This window comes from Ursus maritimus, unplaced genomic scaffold (genome assembly GCF_017311325.1).
Source record: "Ursus maritimus isolate PB19 unplaced genomic scaffold, ASM1731132v1 scaffold_14, whole genome shotgun sequence".
Classification (NCBI taxonomy): Eukaryota; Metazoa; Chordata; class Mammalia; order Carnivora; family Ursidae; genus Ursus; species Ursus maritimus.
This window is the reverse complement of record NW_024423786.1, coordinates 68,934,802-68,951,578: the sequence shown is the minus strand read 5'-3', so window position 1 is coordinate 68,951,578 and position 16,777 is coordinate 68,934,802. Positions and strand designations below refer to the sequence as shown.

At 65.1% G+C, this 16,777-nt stretch overlaps 1 protein-coding gene across 3 annotated transcripts in view; it reads left to right on the top strand.

Annotated features, from left to right (window-relative positions):
* The first annotated feature begins 1,655 nt into the window (after positions 1 to 1,655).
* Positions 1,656 to 16,777, top strand: part of LLGL1 (LLGL scribble cell polarity complex component 1) — a 16,906-nt gene continuing 1,784 nt past the window's right edge. The window contains exons 1-20 of one of the 3 annotated variants that reach the window (XM_040630146.1): positions 1,656 to 1,799; positions 5,208 to 5,305; positions 7,435 to 7,516; positions 7,599 to 7,729; positions 8,715 to 8,873; positions 8,953 to 9,115; positions 9,198 to 9,330; positions 9,661 to 9,715; positions 9,879 to 10,033; positions 10,113 to 10,336; positions 10,607 to 10,674; positions 11,709 to 11,862; positions 11,939 to 12,043; positions 12,598 to 12,890; positions 13,177 to 13,324; positions 13,517 to 13,670; positions 15,107 to 15,402; positions 15,893 to 16,157; positions 16,320 to 16,434; positions 16,614 to 16,726. In XM_040630146.1, the coding sequence (XP_040486080.1) occupies positions 1,719 to 1,799; positions 5,208 to 5,305; positions 7,435 to 7,516; positions 7,599 to 7,729; positions 8,715 to 8,873; positions 8,953 to 9,115; positions 9,198 to 9,330; positions 9,661 to 9,715; positions 9,879 to 10,033; positions 10,113 to 10,336; positions 10,607 to 10,674; positions 11,709 to 11,862; positions 11,939 to 12,043; positions 12,598 to 12,890; positions 13,177 to 13,324; positions 13,517 to 13,670; positions 15,107 to 15,402; positions 15,893 to 16,157; positions 16,320 to 16,434; positions 16,614 to 16,726 (2,992 nt within the window). In that variant the 5' untranslated portion in view covers positions 1,656 to 1,718. Of the gene's footprint in view, positions 1,800 to 5,207; positions 5,306 to 7,434; positions 7,517 to 7,598; positions 7,730 to 8,714; positions 8,874 to 8,952; positions 9,116 to 9,194; positions 9,331 to 9,660; positions 9,716 to 9,878; positions 10,034 to 10,112; positions 10,337 to 10,606; positions 10,675 to 11,708; positions 11,863 to 11,938; positions 12,044 to 12,597; positions 12,891 to 13,176; positions 13,325 to 13,516; positions 13,671 to 15,106; positions 15,403 to 15,892; positions 16,158 to 16,319; positions 16,435 to 16,613; positions 16,727 to 16,777 lie in introns of all 3 variants that reach the window. The other 2 variants (XM_040630147.1, XM_040630145.1) reach the window with 2 other exon arrangements.

Here is a 16,777-nt window from a genome sequence, read left to right as displayed (position 1 = left end):
CCTAGTCTCCACATATTCTCAGGTGAGGGCTCTGAGGCACAGAGAGCTTAAGTAACTTGCCCCAGGCCACACAGCTTCTAAGCAATGATGTGGGAATGTAAATTAACAACTTCACACTTCCCATTGTGAGGCTCTCCATTTGCGGGGGAGGCAATTGGGGCTCAGGTCTTGTCACTCAGTCAGTGGGTGGCACGGCAGGGACCAGAACCTAGGCCTCTGAGTTGCCTGAGCTGCCTGTGTTGGGCGTGGGCTGGGCAGTGGCCGGAGGGCTCTGACCCCTCTGTCCAGCCAGCTCTGCCCACAGCTCAGGTCAAAGCCCCCCACTTGCCTTTGCTCCCCTGTCTTAGCTCCCTCAACTGTAAAGCAGGGAATACTGTTTCCTCCCTCACAGATAAGTTGAGAGCATTGTCCGTTGAAACAAGAAAGGCTTTGGAATAGTGCCTGCCACACGGGACGTACCCTTGAACTGTGCTGTTCTCATCTTCTTCCCTGCACTCACCTCCCTGCTCCCCGACCCGCTTCTCTTCCAGATGCAGCCCCCAGCCCAGGGAAGGGCTGAGCTGGACTGCTGTAGGCGTGGGCGGCCGGGGGCGGGGACAGCCAGGCCCCTGCTGCTTGGCAGCTATCTCGGGGTCAGAAGTCAGGCCAGCCTCCCTGGACACAGCTGGTGGGGTTGGGGCCTGGTTCACCTGCCCCACCTATGCTTCTGGGAGCTCCCTCCTGCCCCAGCCCTGAGCCCAGGCAGCCTATCCTCAGCCTTGGAAGGAAAGGTTCAGCCTCGAGGCCATCGTCCAGATGAGAAAAAGCGGCCTAGGAGGTGGGAGGGGACAGGCCTGATTGTCCCTCGGAGACTGGAGGCGGGGTGCAGCTTTGTTTATACGCTGTTCCCTGTGCAGGGGTGGCCCTTCCCCCATCTTGGATCAGCCCAAATCCAATCTCAGGATCGTCCCAAATGCCACTTCCTGAGAAAGGGCTTCTTACCTGTCCCTCTCTTTAGCTGATGGCCCTCCTAAGAATCCCGTGCGGACCCTGAAGGATGTGTAGGAGCTGCCCAGGGGTTCGGGGACTGAGGGGGGCATTCCTGACTGACCACCCAGCCAGAGCAAAAGCAGGGCGATGGGAGGTGTTCTGGCACACTGGGGAACAAAGCGGTGTCCCGTGAAACTGTAAATATAACTTGGCAATGACCGGACTGTAACGTAGGTGGGGAAACTGAGGCTGAAGTGTCAGGGAGTTGCACCAGTCAGAACTCTCCTGGCTTTCGGGACAGGTCGGCCTCAATACCTGAATAAGCACGCCGCTCCTCGTTGGAGGAAGGAAAAGGCCTCCTCCAAGTTCGGGAACACCCGCAGGCCCCCTCCAAAGCTCGTCCCCAGCCGCCCACGCAGGAGGCCTGGCTCATGGACTACAAGTCCCGGCAGGCCTCGCGCCGCGGCGCATGCTCGGCGGGAGTACTTTCGCGAGCCCGGCCGAGCCCGGGGGCCCACTCTTTCCCCCATTGTCTGGCCGGCAGGGGCGGGGCAGGCGGCTCACGGGCAAACCTATTGGTCGGCCTGCACGTCAGTCGCGCTCTGCGCCCGCCCCCATGCATGCTCCGCCCCGCGCGCCCGCGCCCGGGCCGCCTGGCGCCCCGCCCGCGCTTCAGGACCGGCGGGGCCGCGCGGCGCATCCTGCGGGCGGCGGCGGCGGCGGGCGCGGCGCCGGCAGCCGGACGCAAGATGATGAAGTTTCGGTTCCGGCGGCAGGGCGCTGACCCGCAGCGCGAGAAGCTCAAGCAGGAGCTCTTCGCCTTCAACAAGGTGCGGCGGGAGCGGCGGCGGCTCGGGCAGAGGGCGGGAGGGGGCGGGCCGGGGGCCCGAGCGGGGGCCCGGGGGCCGGAGCCACGTCGGGCCCGGGGGGAGGGGGCGCCCAGCTGGGGCGCGGCGCGGGGGCCGGGCCGCGCCCCCCTCGGCGGGCCCCACTTCTTGCCTTCTCCCCTGCTCCACTCTCGGACTCTGGGTGGGTCTAGGTCCCTCGCTGACTTTCCGAGTCAGCTCCGGGTCCCTGTGGGCCTCACTGGCTCAGGTCTGCGGGTCTCTGTGTACCTGGGTCTGTGTGTCTCTCTGTCTCTGTGCGACTCTGTGCATGTCTCTGGGTCACTGCCCCTGTCTCTGCCTGTGATCACCTCCCTATCCTCAGCCTGTGCCTGTGTGTCTGGGGAGAGGGGGGTGTCCGCCTCTGTCCCTGTGTGTCTCTGCGTGTCCCTTCTCTGTCTTCCTTCATCTGTTTCTTCATCTCTGAGCCTTTGCCTGTCTCTCCCTGCGTGTCTCTCCACCTATATGTGTCTCTCTGCAGTCTTTGGAACTCTTACTCTGGCTCTCTCTCTCTGTCTCTTTATCTCTCTTCTTTTGGGGGCCCTCGGAGCCCCTGCTCAGCCCTTGGGGCAGCCCAGGGCCTCAGTTTGTTTTGCTTTCGCACCCAGGCCAGTGGGGAGGGATGAGGAATGGAGGCAGATGTTGGGGGGTGGGGCTGGGAAATCCCTTCCCTGTTCCTTTCCTCCCCTCCCCCAAGGCCCTAGGCTCTGCCTTGCGGGGCTCTGACCTGCTCTGCTCTGCTGGGGGCTCCAGGGAAGATGCCTGACTGTGTAGGCAACTACACTTCAACTCCTGGGGCATCAGTTTCCCTTGCTGTGAAATGGGGCCACCTTTCTCCCTGTGCGTCCTGGCTCCCTGTATCACATGGGCCAACTGACGGAGCCTTTGGGCCAAGGTGGAGATGGTTGCTCCTTCCTTTCTTTTCCTGGGTAGGGCAAGAGGGGCCATGGGAAAGGTGCTGCCTTCAGCTCCCTCATCCCCCCAGCCTTTGCGCTGATGTGTGGTAGATCCAGGCCCCAGCCTTTCCCTTGCTGACTTCTGGGGTGTTCCTTCTGGCCTCAGTTTTACTCCGCACCTCTGATTGCACAGCCTCTCACTGCTCTTGGGGATTACAGTTATTATTCCCGTCATAGAGGTGAGAAAATTGAGGTTCAAAGAGGGATGACGACTTGCCGAAAGTTGCAGAGCATGCCGGGCACTCTGTCCTTGTGGCCCCTTGTCGATGAGATTTGACTTGAGCCTTGAGGGGCAGGGATTTTCAGAAGGGCTGCTGTGGTCCTGAGCCAGACATGAGGAGAGTCTTGTTCAGGAGAAAACTCTGGGATGGTTGGAGCTGAAGTGGCCGAGGTGGGAATGTCTTTCAGGGCAGACAGGGTTTCCTGGTGATGGGGCTGCCAGGGCCTTCAGATGTGGTGGCTGAGAACTCACCAGGGGCCTGGGGGGCCCTGAGGGGTGGCTGGTGCCCAGGGTCTCCCAGCTGGTCCCCTTCGTGCACTGGGTGGCTGTGAGCGTGAGACCCTGTGAGGTGAGAGGAGGAGGATGGTGGGGGCAGGTGAATCAGCCAGTGAGTCGGGGTGTGAAGTGGAGACCAGAGACAGATGGTGGGGCGGCTTGGCTCCTCCTGGCTGGCCCTGGGTCAGCAGAAGCCAAGGGCTCCCTGCTCAGGAGAGTGAGGCCCCATTCTGAGTGGGCAGCATTGGTGGGACAGGTGTGGTTTGGGGCAAGGGGCTTGGTCACAAGAGATAGGTGTGAACAGATCGGTCCCAGAATCCCCAGCAGTGGGGAGGGTCAGAAGCAAGCATGGACTTTGGACTATCTTGCATCCAGACCCCTGTCCTGCCCACAGCTTGCCCGTGGGATGTCCACTATATGTCAGTTTAACAATCCTGAGCTCCTGCTGTGTGAGGGGCCCCTTCTAGGTATTGGGGACACCACAGTGACCAAGAGGGACAAATGCCTCTTCACTTGGGGTGCTGATGTACTCTTAGGGGGGACAGTGAAAAGCCTAAGCAAAAGAGTGAAATGTGCAGCAGTTTGGATGACGGCCAGTGCCGGGGATACAATAAAGTAGGGTGAGGGTAGGGAGTGTGGGGACAGGGAGGCTGCTAGAGCAGGGTGGTTTAGGGAGGGCTTTGAGGAGTTGACTCCTGAGCAGAGACCTGAGTGATGGGGAGGAGCCCTCCTTGGGCAATGCTGGGTGAAGCAGGTTCCAGGTAGACGTACAGTAGATGCAAAGGTCCTGAGGCAGGAGCTTGCCTAGTAAATTAGAGAATAGCAGAAGGCTATTGGCCTGGATCAAGTAAGCTGGGGGAGAGAGGGAAGAGGAGGACAGAGAGGGATCAGGTGGTAAGGCGGGAGCTCCGAGAGGGTCCTGACAAGAGGATGGGACTGGCTAGGCCTGGTCAGCTCTACTAGGGGCATGACAAGGCTGGTGGGAAAGGGAAGCTCTCCCCGCCACCCCCCCCCCAACCAAATGGGCGATACTGTCCTCAGGTGGGCTCAATGCCCCTAGTGCCCACATGGGAAACTGAGGCTTGGAGAATGTTGTGGTCAGCCTGAGTCCAAGCAGGCTGCATAGAGGGCTCAGTTCCTGCCTGAATTGGTTGAGGCAAGAGGGAGGCTGGGGCAGCAGGCCTGGGAGCAGGGTTTCTTTGGAAACGTGTGTCTTGGCTGAGGCACCGGTCAGGAGATGCCTGGGCCAACTTGTGGTGTCCCACACCGGTGTTGAGGACGGGGCGGGAGCCCCTCCAGGCAGGCCTCTGGGGATGAGTAGGAGCTTGTTGGTGGATGTGGGAAAACTGGTGGATGTGGGAAAACGGACAAAAGCATGAGCCGGTGGAAGGAAGGAGAGAGAACCTGGCGGGCAGGGCCTGCCCTGGGACTGGGTCTGCCAGGAGGAGACGCCCTGGGAGAGGGGTCAAGAGCCTCCACTGAGCTGATCCTGGGTGTTGCCCTCCGATCTCCGTGTGGGGCCCGTGGGGAGTGCCATGGACTTCATATTCAACCTCAGACAGCATGGCACCTCACCTCCACGAGTGGGGTGCAGAGCCCCACTCTGGGACAGGAAGGGTCGACTTCTGTGCCTACACCTCTTGGGTCCTGCTTCTCTGTTGCCAGAGCCCCGCGCACAGCGGGCCGGACGTGGGTGTGGAGGAAGAAGACTAGGCCTTGGCCGGGGGAGGGCCTCTGCGGTGTGGAGAGCAGGTGTGGTCATCTCCTTTAGAGTGGGAGCAGTGAGGCGCCGGGCTCAGCTGGACCAGCTCCGGTCCTGCTGGGCAGCTGCCTTAGTCTGGAGGCTGCCTTGGGGTAGGCCTCGGGGGGGGGCCGCTGCCAATGCCCTCCCCTCCCCTGCAGACTGTGGAGCATGGCTTCCCCAACCAGCCCAGCGCCCTGGCCTTCGACCCGGAGCTTCGCATCATGGCCATCGGCACGAGGTCTGGGGCCGTCAAGATGTATCCTTTGCGAACCGAGGCCTTTAGGGCCCGTTGGGACCTCCTGCTTGCAGCCCCACGTGCGGGCTCCTTGGGCCCGGCCTGGCCCCGGAGGCCGCAGTCGGGGCCCGGGTCCTGGTGGAGGTTGGTGTGGCCTCTGCCCCTGAGACTCTTCCTTACCCAAGTGGTTGTGGGGGAGGGGTCAGCTTGCAGTGGTCACAGCTGTCCCTAGCTGCATTTCAGCCAGCCAGTTACCTAGGCGACCCTGCTCCCGTTCCAGCAACTGACCGGGGACACTGGGCCGGGAGGCTGGCTGGCGCGGTACCCAGCAAGGGTGGCGAGTGTGCTGGGGTCGCCCAGCGGGCCTTGCCCTGGTGACCAGGCACACACGCGTGTGCGAATGTGAGGACACACGTGTTTAGCTGAGGGGCTGGGGGCCGTGCCAGGCTCAGCATGGTGAGTGCGGCGCGGCCCCCACCTGGATGCTGGCGGCTGCACAATGGGCCGTGTGAGCCGCACAAAGCGGGCATTTTCCTACAAGCGCAGGGTGGGGGTGGGGTGGGGGCAAGCCGGCAGCTGAAGGCCTCCCTGCCTGCCACGGAGAACCCCACCCCTACTGCTCTCGTTGAAGCCCCTTGCGTGGGGAAACCGAGGTGGAGGGCCCGGTGGAGGCTGTCTACCCTCACCCCTCCTCCCGTGATCCTCTGGCTCTCAGTACCCTCGTTGGGGACATTGGTTGGCAGAAAAAATGAGTCCATGCCTGGAAAGGGGCGGGGTGGGCATGGGGGTCTTCCCACCCCAGGGCTGGGTGGCCAGGCCGGGGTGGGCATCTGGGCCTGTGGTTTCTGAGTCCACTTTCTCGAGGGAGTGTGGCTGGACCGGGGTGCCTCTTTCCCATGGGCTCCTGAGGCACCGGTGGGGCAGCGAATGGCGTGGGGAGGGGACAGTGCCCGGACCCCCTGCCCTGAATCCCCCTACCGGTCCCGGGAGGTGTGCACTTCCGGTCCTGCTCCCGGCCCTTGGGGTGCTGTCCTGTCCCACCTACGCACTGTGCTCCTGCAGCCCCTTGCTCGGCACCCTGCGCCACTGTTAGCCGCTCGAGCCATCCCTCCATGGTCTTTCTTGTGCCCGGGCTCCGCATGCTTACAAAGAGCCCGATGTACTGGCGAGGAGACAGCCCCAGAGGAGGAGGCTGGGGCCCTCCTCTTTCCCCTTGTTCCTTCCCCCAAACTACCCTAGCCTGGAGCCCTGGGTTGGGAAACTGAGGCTGGCCACAGAAGCCACCCCTCCCCCTCAAGGGCGGCCCATCTCCTTGGCAACCCTGGTTCCCGCCCAGCAGCTCCTGCCCTCTCTTTTGTCCCCTCTTCTGTGTTCTCCTGGTTCCTGCAGGGAATCCCAACGCTGGCTCCAAAGCAACGGCTCCTGTGTTGTTGCTGGGCAACGCTGACCCCTCCTTAGCCCTCCCTCCCGGCCCCCCCCACCCTTGTCGAACCTGGAGCTGCCGTGACTCTGGCTCAGACCCCAGACACTTGAGGCAGCTCACCCAACCTTCCCAAGCCTCTGTGCATTGTCTGTGAAATGGGCAGGCCGAGGCCTCTCCCCGATCACAGTGGGGGCTGCTGGCTGCTGGCCCCAGAGGGAGGTTGGTTTCCTTGCCCGCAGCTGGAGGTTGGCCTGGAGCTGTGGGAAGAGGCAGCCTGGACTGTCCTCTGCCCCAGGCTTCCGTGCCCAGGCCTGGCCTGGCCTCTCTGCCTGTGTGATCCCAGCCTGCGGGGCCCAGTGCTCATGTACACAGACACACGCTAGGCTGACACAGAGCGGGACCGTGGCCACGTGCCAGGCCTGGGCCAAGTGCGCTGGGTGTGCTTGCGTTCTCACTTGCCCTGCATCAGCCCTACAAGGTGGGAGTGGGACTCACTCGCCCATTTTACAGATGAGGAAGTAAAGGTCGGACAGCAGCACCAACCTGCAGGAGCAGAGCGAAGCCTGCACTCTGAGCCTGGGGGTATTTTGGGGGTACAGGACAGTGCTGCTTCAAGGAGGGGTCCCCTCTGGACGTTGGAGGGCAGGCCTGGCTGGGGCCTGTTGGAAGGGTTCTCGGAAAGGAGGATCTCCTGTGCCTGCTTCTGCCCTTGACCCTGTGCACTTAGCTACGGCGCACCTGGTGTGGAGTTCACTGGCCTGCACCGAGACACAGCCACTGTCACCCAGATGCACTTCCTGCCCGGCCAGGTGAGCCTCTCCCCTCCCCGGCTCCCACGGCCGCTGTGCCCGGCCCAGACCAGCCCAGTCTCCTTCTCTGCTCATCCACCAGGGCCGCCTCCTGAGCCTGCTGGACGACAGCAGCCTGCACCTCTGGGAGATCGTCCATCACAACGGCTGTGCCCACCTGGAGGAGGCGCTCAGCTTCCAGCCACCGAGTCGGCCGGGCTTCGACGGGGCCAGGTACTAGAGGACTTGGCTGGGGACGGGCTGCCGGGCCCGCGGGGAGCCTGGTGGAGGTGGTGGGCGCCGGCCTTGCAAAGGCGCCGTGGGCATGGGACCCCTGCCCTAGGGTTCAGGGCGGCAGAGTCCATCGAGCTGTGCCCGGGTCCTGGAGAGATGTGCCATGTGGGTTTTGCGGGTGTTAAATAGGGGGTTCTGGCCGAGTCCAAGGTGAACAGGTGGTGTCCATGCTCCGGGGAAGACTAGGGCCTTTCACAGTTGGGGGTGGGGCAGCGGGCCATAATGCGCATGGATGAAAGGGCAGGTTTGGGGGCGAGGAAGGTCCTACCAGGCTGTGTGAGGTGCCAGCAGCAGGGGGTGCCTAGAGGATGCTCTAGGGGACAGTGGAGTGGGCCTGGACCGCCGGCCCTGCTGGCCCTTCCCAAAACAGCCAGAGTGGCCAAGTCCTTCACCCTTCCAAATTCCCGTACTGCCTCAGTGGGAGGCTTGTCCTGCTCCTGCTGGCGGCCGGTTGGTACCCCCACACACCCAGCCCTCGCCCAGGGGTGGACTCTGCAGGCAGGGTCATTCTGGGTCACCTCCTGCAAAGTCGGAGCCATCCGTGGGCTGGTGACGGTGGTTCCTGGGTGGGGCTCAGGAGGGTCGTGTGTGTTCTGGAGCCCTTGGTCCTGGCCCAGGCGCTGGCCTGGTTCCTGCCTTCCCCTCCTAGTGAGTGGGAGGGGCTCGGGAGCCTGTCTCCAAGACCTGGGGAACCTATTTTTATCCCTCTCCTTCCCAACATCCTGATGAATAATTGAGTGAGCTAATTACGATGCCCACAGCCGCCACCATCGCCTTCCCAGTGCGCCAGCCCACTCAATAACCGGGCCTCTGGGAGTGCAGAGGGGCCATAATGAGCTCCCAGTAGCACCCCTCCCCCCTCCCCTCCCCTCCTCAGCCTGTGGATGGGCCCGTGCCCTCACCTGCCTCCCCTCATCCCGCGCAGTGGCCTGCTCAGCCTCGCCCGTGTCACGGTGGTCCTGCTGGTGGCGGCGGGTGACATGGCAGCCCTGGGCACCGAGGGAGGCAGCGTCTTCTTCCTGGATGTTCCCACCTTGACGCTGCTTGAGGGGCAGACTCTTGCCCCGGACGAGGTTCTTCGAAGGTGAGGGGCAGGCGGACCGCCCAGCAGCCAGTTCGTGCCTGGGCGGTGCTCCTGCCAGCTCACGTGAGCCCCTCCGCAGCGTGCCAGATGACTACCGGTGTGGGAAGGCGCTGGGCCCGGTGGAGTCACTCCAGGGACACTTGCGGGACCCCACCAAGATCCTCATCGGCTACAGCCGGGGCCTTCTGGTCATCTGGAACCGGGTGGCGCAGTGTGCAGACCGCGTCTTCCTGGGCAACCAGGTATGTGGGGGAGGCCAGCACCAGCCGCCCAGGTCGTCCGCTCCCGCCCCTGCTCATGCTCACCACCTGTGCCCGGCAGCAGCTGGAGAGCCTGTGCTGGGAGCGCAGCGGCAGCACGCTGGTCAGCTCCCATAGTGATGGCAGCTACGCCGTCTGGTCGGCGGACGCTGGCGACTCCCCGATGACCCAGCCCACAGTAGCCACCACGCCCTACGGTGAGTGCCAGGGAGGCCGAGGGCGGCCTCTTACACCTGAGTACGGGGTTGACCGGTGACCCCAAACTCAGGCACTCGGGGCTGCCTGGCCTTGGTGGGGGTGTCCAGGAGGACTTGTGGAAGGGGGCGGTGCCAAGCGTGGTCTTCATGGGTGAGACTGCTGCGGGGGCGCGGTGGGGCAGTGGGCCTTCCCCTCCGGGAGTCAGGAAGCAGCTGTGAGGTGGGGAGCAATGGAGGCAGAATAGGAACGGGAGAAGCTTGGAGAAATGTGACCTGGGGCCCTTCTGGTCCTGGCGAGCAAGTGAGCCTGACATTGTCCCACCCCTCCAGGCCCCTTCCCCTGCAAAGCCATTAACAAGATTCTGTGGCGAAACTGTGAATCTGGGTAGGTGGGGAGCCGGCTCTCAGATGGGGGTTGGGGGCGGTGTCTGCAGCGGGGAGGACGGTGGGCTCTGGGGCGCGGGGATGTCCTGCATCGCTCTCCCTGGGTTGGGCCGTTCACACCTGGAGCCCAGGTGGCTCACGGGGCTCCCTCGCCGGCTCTGTAGGGACCACTTCATCATCTTCAGCGGTGGTATGCCGCGTGCCAGCTACGGTGACCGCCACTGTGTGAGTGTGCTCCGGGCTGAGACCCTGGTGACGTTGGACTTCACCTCCCGCATCATCGACTTCTTCACAGTGCACAGCACACGGCCTGAGGACGGTGTGTGCCCCGCCCTCCCTGCCCCAGGCCCCGTACCCCGTGCCCCCTGCCGCTGGGCTCACCTAGCCCTCGTCCGCAGAGTTCGATGAGCCCCAGGCCCTGGCCGTGCTGCTCGAGGAGGAGCTGGTGGTGCTCGACCTGCAGACGCCCGGCTGGCCTGCCGTGCCCGCTCCGTACCTGGCCCCGCTGCACTCGTCTGCTATCACCTGCTCGGCACACGTCGCCAACGTCCCCACCAAGCTGTGGGCCCGCATCGTGAGCGCTGGCGAGCAGCAGAGCCCGCAGCCTGCCTCCAGCACCTCGGTTTGTGCCCAGGGCCCCCTGCAGGGCAGGGGTCTGGGGAGGAAGGGTGTTCCAGGCACTGCCCAGGCACACGCCCGGAGGGGGGAATGTGGCAGGCACACAAAGGGAACTCAGAGGCAGTTTGGGCCCTGGGGGCCAAGCTCAGGGTGAGGAGAAGGCGTTTGCCCTGACCTTCCGTTACATCCCCGGTTTTCGACGTAAGGCTCGATGATCCATTAGTTGCGTACAACACCCTGACCTTCCGTTTCCTCCTCTCTGCCTGTCTCCCAGAGCTGGCCCATCACCGGGGGCCGGAACCTGGCCCAGGAGCCATCCCAGCGAGGGCTGCTGCTGACCGGGTAGGCAGACGCGTGTGTTCGTGGCCGAGCACAGGTGTGACGTGTGTGTGTGTGTGTGTGTGCAGATGGGGCCTGGTGGAGCCCCCTCAGGTGCGGGAGAGCCTGTCCAGGGCCTGGTGCGTACTGGCCTGCCCGGCGACTCGGGCCCCGCCCCTGGTGGGACCAGGCCATCCCCTGTCCCTCGGGGTGGATGGAGCCTCTCTAGGCCCTGGTTTCACGCCCCGCCCTGCCTTTCGGTCTGGAACTGAGCTCCACCCACCCAGCCTGCCCTGGGACCGGAAAATCTGGGCTGGCCCATGCCGATCCGCCCAGGGCAGGTGCTGGAGAGCCCAGCCTGGGCCTGGCGGGCGCTGACGTGCCCAGTGACTCAGGCCCCAACTTCCTGCCCTGCCCCTGCTGCCTGCCTGCGCCGGGACCCTCAGGCCTCTGGCTCCAGGGTCCCCTCCCCTGCTGGAGAATTCCTGCTCGCGGCTTTGGAGGTGTCCCAACCAGCCCCAGAGACGCAGGCACCTTTTCACACCCTGGCTCTGGGCTCCGACCGCTGCCCAAAGGCCCTGACGTGAGCTCTGCAGCTGTGTCCTGAGGCTGCACCCCAGATTTGTCTGCTCCTGCCCCCCACTTCCCCTCCCTGCTTCCTCCCAGCCTCCCCAGGCTTCCTGCTGCTCTGCCTACATGGCTGCCTCATGGCCCAGAGGGTCCTTCTGCTCTGGGGCTAGCTCCCGACCACCTTTACTGGACGCGCCTGTAGTTCTCTCTTCCCTGCGTTCTCTCCTCTTCCATCTCCTGCTCGGCGCACTGGTGATTATTTCCACACCTTTCCACCCTGTCTGAGAGGCCCAGGTGCATGGGGTTCTGGCATACAGTAGGCGCTCAGTATGTGTTTGCTCTACGTAGATGCCTCCTGTTTGTTGTGTGCAGTGGGAGTCTGGTCGGTGCTTGGCATCTGCAGTAGGTGGTCAGTGAGTGGTCACTGGAGGAGTGGCCGGGGAGGTGCAGGGGGGCCCGGGGTGGGCCTGACGTCGCCTTCCCCGCAGCCACGAGGACGGCACCGTGCGGTTCTGGGATGCCTCCGGCGTGGCGCTGCGGCCACTCTACAAGCTCAGCACGGCTGGCCTCTTCCAGACGGACTGCGAGCATGCCGACAGCCTGGGCCAGGCCGCCGAGGACGACTGGCCGCCCTTTCGCAAGGTGGGCCCCTCCCCCGGCCCTGGGAGCCTCGCCCCAGCCCTGCCCCGAGTCCTCACTCCATCCCGCCCCCCCCCAGGTGGGCTGCTTTGACCCCTACAGTGACGACCCTCGGCTCGGTGTGCAGAAGGTGGCACTGTGCAAGTACACGGCCCAGATGGTGGTGGCTGGCACAGCGGGTCAGGTGAGGCGGACGTGTCCGAGGGCTCGGGGTCTCCGAGGGCTTTGTGGAGGAAGTGGGCCTGACCTGGAGTGGGGCTCCAGGTAGCGATGGCTGGGGGGAGGCCAGCCAGGGAGGTGAACCCCCTGGGGGCCTTGAGTCCAGACGCTGGCTCTTGGGGAACCTCGAGGGTTGGGGCCGGGTTGGGTGCACAGGTGTTAGGTGAGCCCTGGGAGGGTAGGGACCGGCAGGGCTCGGTCGCTGCTGTGTCACTGGCACTCATGCAGCATACAGAAGGTGCTCAGTGTGTGCTTATGACTAAACGGAGACGGGCTTGGGGGGTGGTGGGATATTTGGCTCCCAGAAGGCAAGGCAGTGGGTCTTGGTCACCGCTGTGTTCCTCGGGGCTCAGTGAAGGCCCTGGTACACAGTAGGCATTCAGTAAGTGCTCGTTAAGTAGATGAACTAGAGACAGTATACCAGGAGCACCCTGGCAGGGACTTGGCAGGCTCAGGTGGGGCCTGGGCAGCCCACTCCCCTCCATGCTGACCCCTCCCCCGCCCCGGCTGCGGGCTCAGGTGCTGGTGCTGGAGCTAAGCGACGAGCCCTCGGAGCAGGCGGTCAGCGTGGCCAGCGTGGACCTCCTCCAGGACCGAGAGGGCTTCACGTGGAAGGGCCACGAGCGGCTGAGTCCGCGCACGGGGCCGCTGCCGTGGCCTGCGGGCTTCCAGCCCCGAGTGCTGGTTCAGTGCCTGCCACCAGCTGCTGTCACCGCTGTCACGCTCCACGCGGAATGGAGCCTCGTGGCCTTTGGCACCAGTCACGGCTTTGGCCTCTTCGACTATCAGCGCAGGAGCCCGGTGCTGGCCAGGTGTGTGGGGGGTGGGCCCGGAGCCTGGGGAGGCAGGCGGGGTCTGGGCCTCGGGTCTCCCCTTCTGAGACCTGACACGGCGAAGCTAGGGTGACCTGGGATCCCCCTCCCCTTCTGGCAGCTCTGTCCTCACGGGGAGTGCCGCTGGCGAGCTTTAAGCCCCCAGCTGCTGGGCGGCGGGGCAGCGTTGCTGCGCCGCTGGTTCCTGGCCCATGGGGCCAGCGGGGGCACGGTGGCCGCTCCGGGACTGTGCCATGCGGCCCAGCTGACGTCTGCCTGCCCGCAGGTGCACGCTTCACCCCAACGACTCTCTGGCCATGGAGGGGCCGCTGTCCCGGGTGAAGTCCCTCAAGAAGTCTCTGCGCCAGTCCTTCCGGCGCATCCGCAAGAGCCGAGTGTCTGGCAAGAAGCGGGCTGCTAATGCCACCAGCAAGGTGAGCTGGGGCCGGGCTGCCTCTCCGGGCCGCGCCCTGGCCTCGGTCCCCAGCCTGGTGTGTGCGCACCGCGGTCGCCCCGGCCGGGATGATCTGGACGGGAGGGGAGGGTGCGGGCTGTGGGGCGCCAGGCAGTGGGGACGCCGGCGGGGTGTGGGGAAGGTGGTGTCCTGGAGGCCGCTGCCCATCTAGTTGCAGGAGGCCAACGCGCAGCTGGCTGAGCAGGCCTGTCCCCATGACGTGGAGATGACCCCAGTGCAGCGCCGCATCGAGCCCCGCTCCGCCGACGACTCCCTCTCCGGCGTCGTCCGCTGCCTCTACTTCGCCGACACGTTCCTTCGAGATGGTGAGATCAGGGGGACGGGTTGGGGCCTCGGTTGGCCATCTAGGCCATGGGGGGGTCCGGGAGGTAGGGAAGCCAGCTGCCTGCCGGCCCGAGCTGGCCCCGCAAAGGTCCCGCTTAGAACGTCCACCTGTGAGGTTGGTGAGGGAGCCAGGTGGGCCTCGGAGACCCGACCGCGGAGAAGGGCGCCCACGATCCGGGGAGGAGAGAGCGGGAGGCTCTGCCAGCGCCCGCGACTGTGGTGGGCACGAGTCTGGGAGGCCGCCCGGGCTCTGTAATCTGCGATGGAGAATTTCAACCACACACGGAACTAGAGAGGGGTCCCGTCACCCCGACATCCAGCCTGGTGCTACCGGCCGTCTGCGGCTGCTGCACCTGTCCCTGCCCCACACCCCGTCGTTTAAACGATAACCTGTGAGTGAGGACTTGAGTGTGTGTCCGACGGGCGTAACCCACAGCCAGGGTCCCCGAATCGCACCCGCGAACCGCTGCTGGTCCCGGCCACACGTGGTCTACGGTGCCTTTCTCCATCCGTCTCGAAAACGCCTTCTTACAGTCTGTGTTGGGTGGGCATCTCGTCAGGCCGCGCTTGGCTTGTCACCGAGGCGACTTCGGTCCCCGAGTCTGAGAGGGGAGCACCCCCCCCCGTGTCATTTATGTTGGGGATCCTCTGTGTAGCGGATCTTCTCACCACCTGGACACGGTAGCCCTGGGGCCTTGACGGGGTTCCGCTGTCCCTGTGAGAAGGCCAATGGGGCGCGGCCTCCCAGCTGCTGGGGTCCCGGGTCGGGGCGGTGCGCCGTTGTGACTTTTCCCTGGGGTTTGGCTCCCCCTGCCGCTTGCTGCGGAGGCCGTCAGCTCTTCAAGGGCCCACAGCGGAGACCGTGGGGCTCCGCCTCCACCCTGAAGGCCCTTCATTCCCCAGCGCTGCTGCCCGCCCACACGGGAAAGCGGGCTAGACAGCGTCCCGCCGGCCCGGTTCCTTTTGGCCCAGGTCCGGGGGCTTCGCGTCTGGCTGGGAGGCGGGTAGTGCCCAGAAGGGAGTGGGCTAAGGCCTGCTGGAGCAGTCTGCGGGGTGAGGGTGCTTCGAGTGTGTCGGCAGGACCAGTGATGGCGTTTGGTGGCTGTGGGGGGGTCCGGGGGTCAGGGCTGTATGCTGGGCCCGTTACTGCGCTGGGGGCTGAGGGTGCCGCGGGATGGGCTTGGCGAGGTCAGGGTGTAGTTTGGGTGCCTGTTGACGTCTTCGAGATGTCCTGGAGGCCGTTCCCATTTGTGCGGGGGGCCGTATCCAAGGCCCGGCATTTTGTCAGCAGTACAGAGCAGGTGCGGCGGCCCCGAGGCTGGCGGAGCGCCCTGGGGAGGCGTGGGATGGGAGAGGAGGGGGGCGGGGGCCTCGGGAGGGGAGGAGGACCCCGCCTCACAGGCCTGTCGCTCCGCAGCGGCCCACCATGGACCCACCATGTGGGCGGGCACCAACTCGGGCTCTGTGTTCGCCTACGCGCTGGAAGTGCCGACAGCTGTGGCGGGCGGCGAGAAGCGACCGGAGCGGGCGGTGGAGGCCGTGCTGGGCAAGGAGGTGCAGCTGATGCACCGCGCCCCCGTGGTGGCCATCGCCGTGCTGGATGGGCGCGGCCGCCCACTGCCCGAGCCCTACGAGGCCTCCCGGGATCTGGCGCAGGCCCCCGACATGCAGGGCGGCCACGCCGTGCTCATCGCGTCCGAGGAGCAGTTCAAGGTAAAGCCCGGTGGAGACCCTCCAGGCTCCTGCCCCGATGCCATTGGACCCTCTAGAAAGTGCCCTGCCTATGCGCCATATCTGCTGAGACCCGCCCCCCCCCCAGAGCCCCTAGCTAGCACAGATGCCCCCTGCAGAACGCAGAGGCTCTCGGGACCCTCCTGCCTGAGTCCCCGCCAGGACCCTGCGAGCACTCCTCGGGGCTCTGCCTGGCAGGAGATCGTGATCTGAGTGCATAGCAGCCACCTGACCCTTACAACCCAGCGTGGCTGGTTTGGCCACAGATGGCGGGGCCCCGGGAGGTTTCTGGGAGCAGCGTGAAGCCAGGGTGGAGTGCGAGGAGAGGGTAGCTTGGGGCGGGAGGGTGCCCGGGCAGAGGCAGCCCTGTGGCTGGGGGTGCAGGCCGACTGGAGGGCTGGGTGCGGAGTGGGGGCTGCTGCCTGCATCTGGGAGCACAGGCCCCGCTCACCGGCCGCCTGCCCACTGCCAGGTGTTCACGCTACCCAAGGTGAGCGCCAAGACCAAGTTCAAGCTAACGGCCCACGAGGGCTGTCGCGTGCGCAAGGTGGCACTTGCCACGTTTGCCAGCGTGGCCTGTGAGGACTATGCGGAGACCTGCCTGGCCTGCCTCACCAACTTGGGCGACGTGCACGTGTTCTCGGTGCCTGGCTTGCGGCCCCAGGTACACTACTCCTGTATCCGGAAGGAGGACATCAGCGGCATCGCGTCCTGTGTCTTCACGCGCCACGGCCAGGGTGAGGGGAAGGCTTCCTGGCGCGGACAGCCTGAGCGGGCCCGGGAGGGGTTCCCAGGGCGGGCACGGGACCGGCCAGCAGAGGCTGGGGAGGAGGCTGCTGGGGGGGCTGTGGTTGGAGTCCCACCCCTAACTGTGCCCCGCTCCTTGCCTGCCCATCCAGGTTTTTATCTGATTTCTCCGTCGGAGTTTGAACGCTTCTCTCTGAGTGCCCGGAACATCACAGAGCCGCTCTGCTCTCTGGACATCAGCTGGCCCCGAGACAGCACCCGTGCCAGGTGTGTGGAGGGCCCAACCCAGGAGGCCTGTCCCCGAGGCCAGTCTCATCCCTGTGCCGAACTTTGCACAGAACGAGGGTGGCCCTCCGTGGTGGCACCCCTGTCTGATCCCGGGGCCTAGGAGAGGGAGGGTAGGGTCTGACACTCCTGGGGCCCCCCTCACGGCCCCATCTCTGTAGCTATAGGCTCCAGGAGTCACCCAAGCTGAGCCAGGCTAACGGGACCCCGGGCATCGTCCTGGCCTCACGGAGCCGCGATGGAAGCCCGGATCCTGGCCGCAGCAAGGGAGCTGGTACAGGGGACTGGGTGGGAAGTGAAGGTGGCAGGACTCCCCCCCCCCCCC